The sequence below is a fragment of the Octodon degus genome, unplaced genomic scaffold (genome assembly GCF_000260255.1).
Source record: "Octodon degus isolate 3935 unplaced genomic scaffold, OctDeg1.0 scaffold00057, whole genome shotgun sequence".
In the NCBI taxonomy this organism is placed as follows: domain Eukaryota; kingdom Metazoa; phylum Chordata; class Mammalia; order Rodentia; family Octodontidae; genus Octodon; species Octodon degus.
Window position 1 is genome coordinate 78,030 of NW_004524633.1, and position 3,204 is coordinate 81,233.

The window sequence follows — 3,204 nt, forward strand, 5'->3', positions numbered from 1 at the left end:
TTGTCTGCTAATTCTATTATCTATATTGCCTTCTCTTTCTGTTGATTGGTATTTTTCCCAATAACTGATCAACTTATTTTCTTTCTTTAATTTTTATTTATTTATTTATTTATTTATTTATTGTATACAGGGTCTCACTACATAATTCAGACTCCTAGTGTTCCTTCTTTCTCAGCCTCCCAGTACTGAGATTACAGGTGTGTGCCACCACACACAGTTTTGGTGGCTGGCACTGAATACCCGGGGTTCTGGGGCTGGCACAGCATGCGATACTGGGAATCAAACCCAGGTTTACCAGTTTACCAGGCAGGTTCTTAGAGGGCTGAGCTATCTCCCCAGCCCCTTAGTTATTATAACACCTAGTAATTTTTGTATGTATGCTAGAAATTGTGAAATACATATCATCAGTTGATATTTTTTAAATTCTTTTGCAAATTTGTGAGATTTCTTGTTGGATGTAGCCACAATTTTGCAAACAGACCATGATTAAGTTTTTTTCTTTTAGGGTTTTAAAGATTTTTGTGGAAAGTAATTTTTCCCTTCTAGGGACCTTGCCCATAAGATGCCACATGTGTTTAGGGGCTTTCTTCACGGGATGGGACAAACACAAACTATCCCCAGCATTACGTAAAATCTAAGAAGATTTTTACCTCTTCCTTTTGATATTTTTCTTTCTGACCTTGGACAGTTTCTTCAAATAAATGCAATGGCCAGAATTTACATGAAGTCTTAAGAGAAATTTTTGGAAATCACTGGTAAGACATCTCTACGGATTTCTCTTCTCTCCGATCCTCCATAAAGTGAATTACATCCTTCTTGGTCTTTCTACTCCACAAACTCTGTCATTTCATCTCAGGGAGAATGCTGGGCTGTTTGAAGTCCTTTCTCCTGTGCAGTGAGTTAAGATGATTGTATTGATTTTTCAAATGCTTCTCCACAGGCTTTGGACATGTGTCTCCAGGCATCCAGCACAGACTCTGTAGTCTTCCAAAGCAAGCCTTTTTTTTTCCTGATACAGAGTCACATGGGAGTCTCCAAGCCTTTGACTTTTGACTGAATTCACTGGCTCTTCAAAACACAGATAGCCTTTCTTCATTTCTCCATGCTGATTTGACATTGTAGATCTACCCTGTAATATATATTCTGTTCCTCTATTGAATCATAACTGAAACTTTAGGTTTCCTTCTCTGAGGAGTCACTGCTGTATAATGCTTGATACCCAATCCTTTAAATACAGCTCTGCATGTTTGTCCTATTTGCTGGTTGTTTAATGTGTAATGGCATATGTAGTCCTTGATGATTAGAAGAATGTTTTCTGGTTTCTGGAAGAGGCATTTTTTCTGGTGTATCTTTCTATGACCTAGAAGGCATGTAGGTCTCAGTATAAATGAACATTCCTTAACTCAGTCATATAATTAGCAATGACACATCTCTTTGTTTAGTATCATGATAGAAGATTAAAAGGCTAAAAATTGTTCTACTTTCACAATGGGCCAATGCTGTGATTGAATGCTCTTAAACAACAGACATTTAACATCAGATATTTTCCACTATTTTAGAAAGCCCAAGATCAAAATCCAAGCAAATCTAGTTCTCAGTGAGGGCTCTCTTCCTGGCTTGTGTATGGTTCCTACCTTCTTGCTGTACTCTTACATGGCAGAGACAAGAACTCTTGTAGCTCTTCTTCTAGAGCCACTAATTCCATTATAGGGAATTCAAGCTCACAAATTCATCTAAATCAAAGTTACCTGATGATGGTCTTCCCCACTGCACACTGAGAGCTAGGAATTCATTGTATCAATTTGGGCTTAATCTATAACTAAAGACAACTTACTTTATTTCATCCTTGTAACCCGGATCATGATGGTTAAGCAATGTTTCCAGTAGGCTCGATGTCAGATATAATCCATGCTTCCCACAGACAGCCCTCCCCTCTAAATAAGCAAGGACTTGAAGCTTTACTAGAAAGAGCTTGTTATTTGAATTTCCTTTCCATGATCAGATGGCATATGATTTTGACCAATAATTAATACCCAGGAGCACACTATACCATTGAAATATCATTTGAGACAAGAATATTCTGTCGATTACTTATCAACAGCTAATTGCTATTAAGTGGACAGAGGAGTAGAGTTTGTTATTCAGAAGACACTTGGCTCACAAAGGTTTTATTATTTGCTTGTCAGCCATGGGATGTGTGGTCTCAAACAAGGAATTATCTACATTTCACTATAGAGGCAAATCATAAGAAATTTTGTGTCATTTACTCTGATTTACAACACAAGCAAGTTGTATTATCAGAGTTAATATTCTTTGTATCTATATAGTAATGTATATATGAGAAAACAATAATTATATAGTATTTCCCTAATGTCATAGCTAATAAAATATGGAACTTGAAATAGAAACCAGGTAATTAATAAATATTTATCAACTGATCAATTTCTCAAGTGTTTAATATGTTCTGGGCCTAGGGGACAGACTAGTGCATCTGTCACCAGTGGGTGATGTTTGGATTCAAATGTACCATATTTTCAAGAGAGTCAGAATGTATGCTTTTTGTACATAATGGTTACAAAGTAGAATGTATTCAAACAGGCTTTATTTAATCTTTATGTGTCCAATTATTTCATTTATTAAATGAGACTAGAACTTTCTAACTCTCAGCATTCTGTAAAGATGATGTGATAAAATAAGTATTTAGAAAGAAGCCTAGCTCTTATGAAGCACTTGAATGAATATTAAATTTTGAAATGAAGAAAGGGAGGAAAACTTGGACAGCATCAGAGTGGGACCAGCTGCAGGAACCTCCAGCAGACAGACACTCTGTGGAGCCCTGTAGGCAGAACTCCCTGCAGAGAGGCTATGGGCAAGACCCAGCCAGCTAATTTAGGAGCAGAACATCTTGCCAGTGGGGCACAGCAGGTTCACCTCCACAGGCTGCAGCAGGAAGAAGGTGTGCACAGTGGCCAGATCCAAGCCAGGCCCAGCTGGATGAGTTTGAAAGTGGCAGATGTGGACCCAGTAAGCTGCGGCATACTGCTGGACCCAGACCTACAAGAGCACCCCCCCTCTCTTAATTGAGAGAGGGGGGAAAAAGGTAACTGGGTGAATTACTCTGCCTGGAAGACTCCAGGTACATCAAGGGGTGGTGATAGGATGGAACTTAGGGGAGCTAATTTAAATACAAATTCCCAATTTAAT

At 38.2% G+C, this 3,204-nt stretch overlaps 1 protein-coding gene across 1 annotated transcript in view; it reads right to left on the reverse strand.

The window, feature by feature from the left end:
* CUNH1orf87 (chromosome unknown C1orf87 homolog) overlaps positions 1 to 3,204 on the reverse strand; it is a 54,270-nt gene that overhangs the window by 32,209 nt on the left and 18,857 nt on the right. The window contains 1 exon segment of the mRNA XM_012515306.1: positions 1,835 to 1,927. Coding sequence (XP_012370760.1) covers positions 1,835 to 1,927 — 93 coding nt within the window.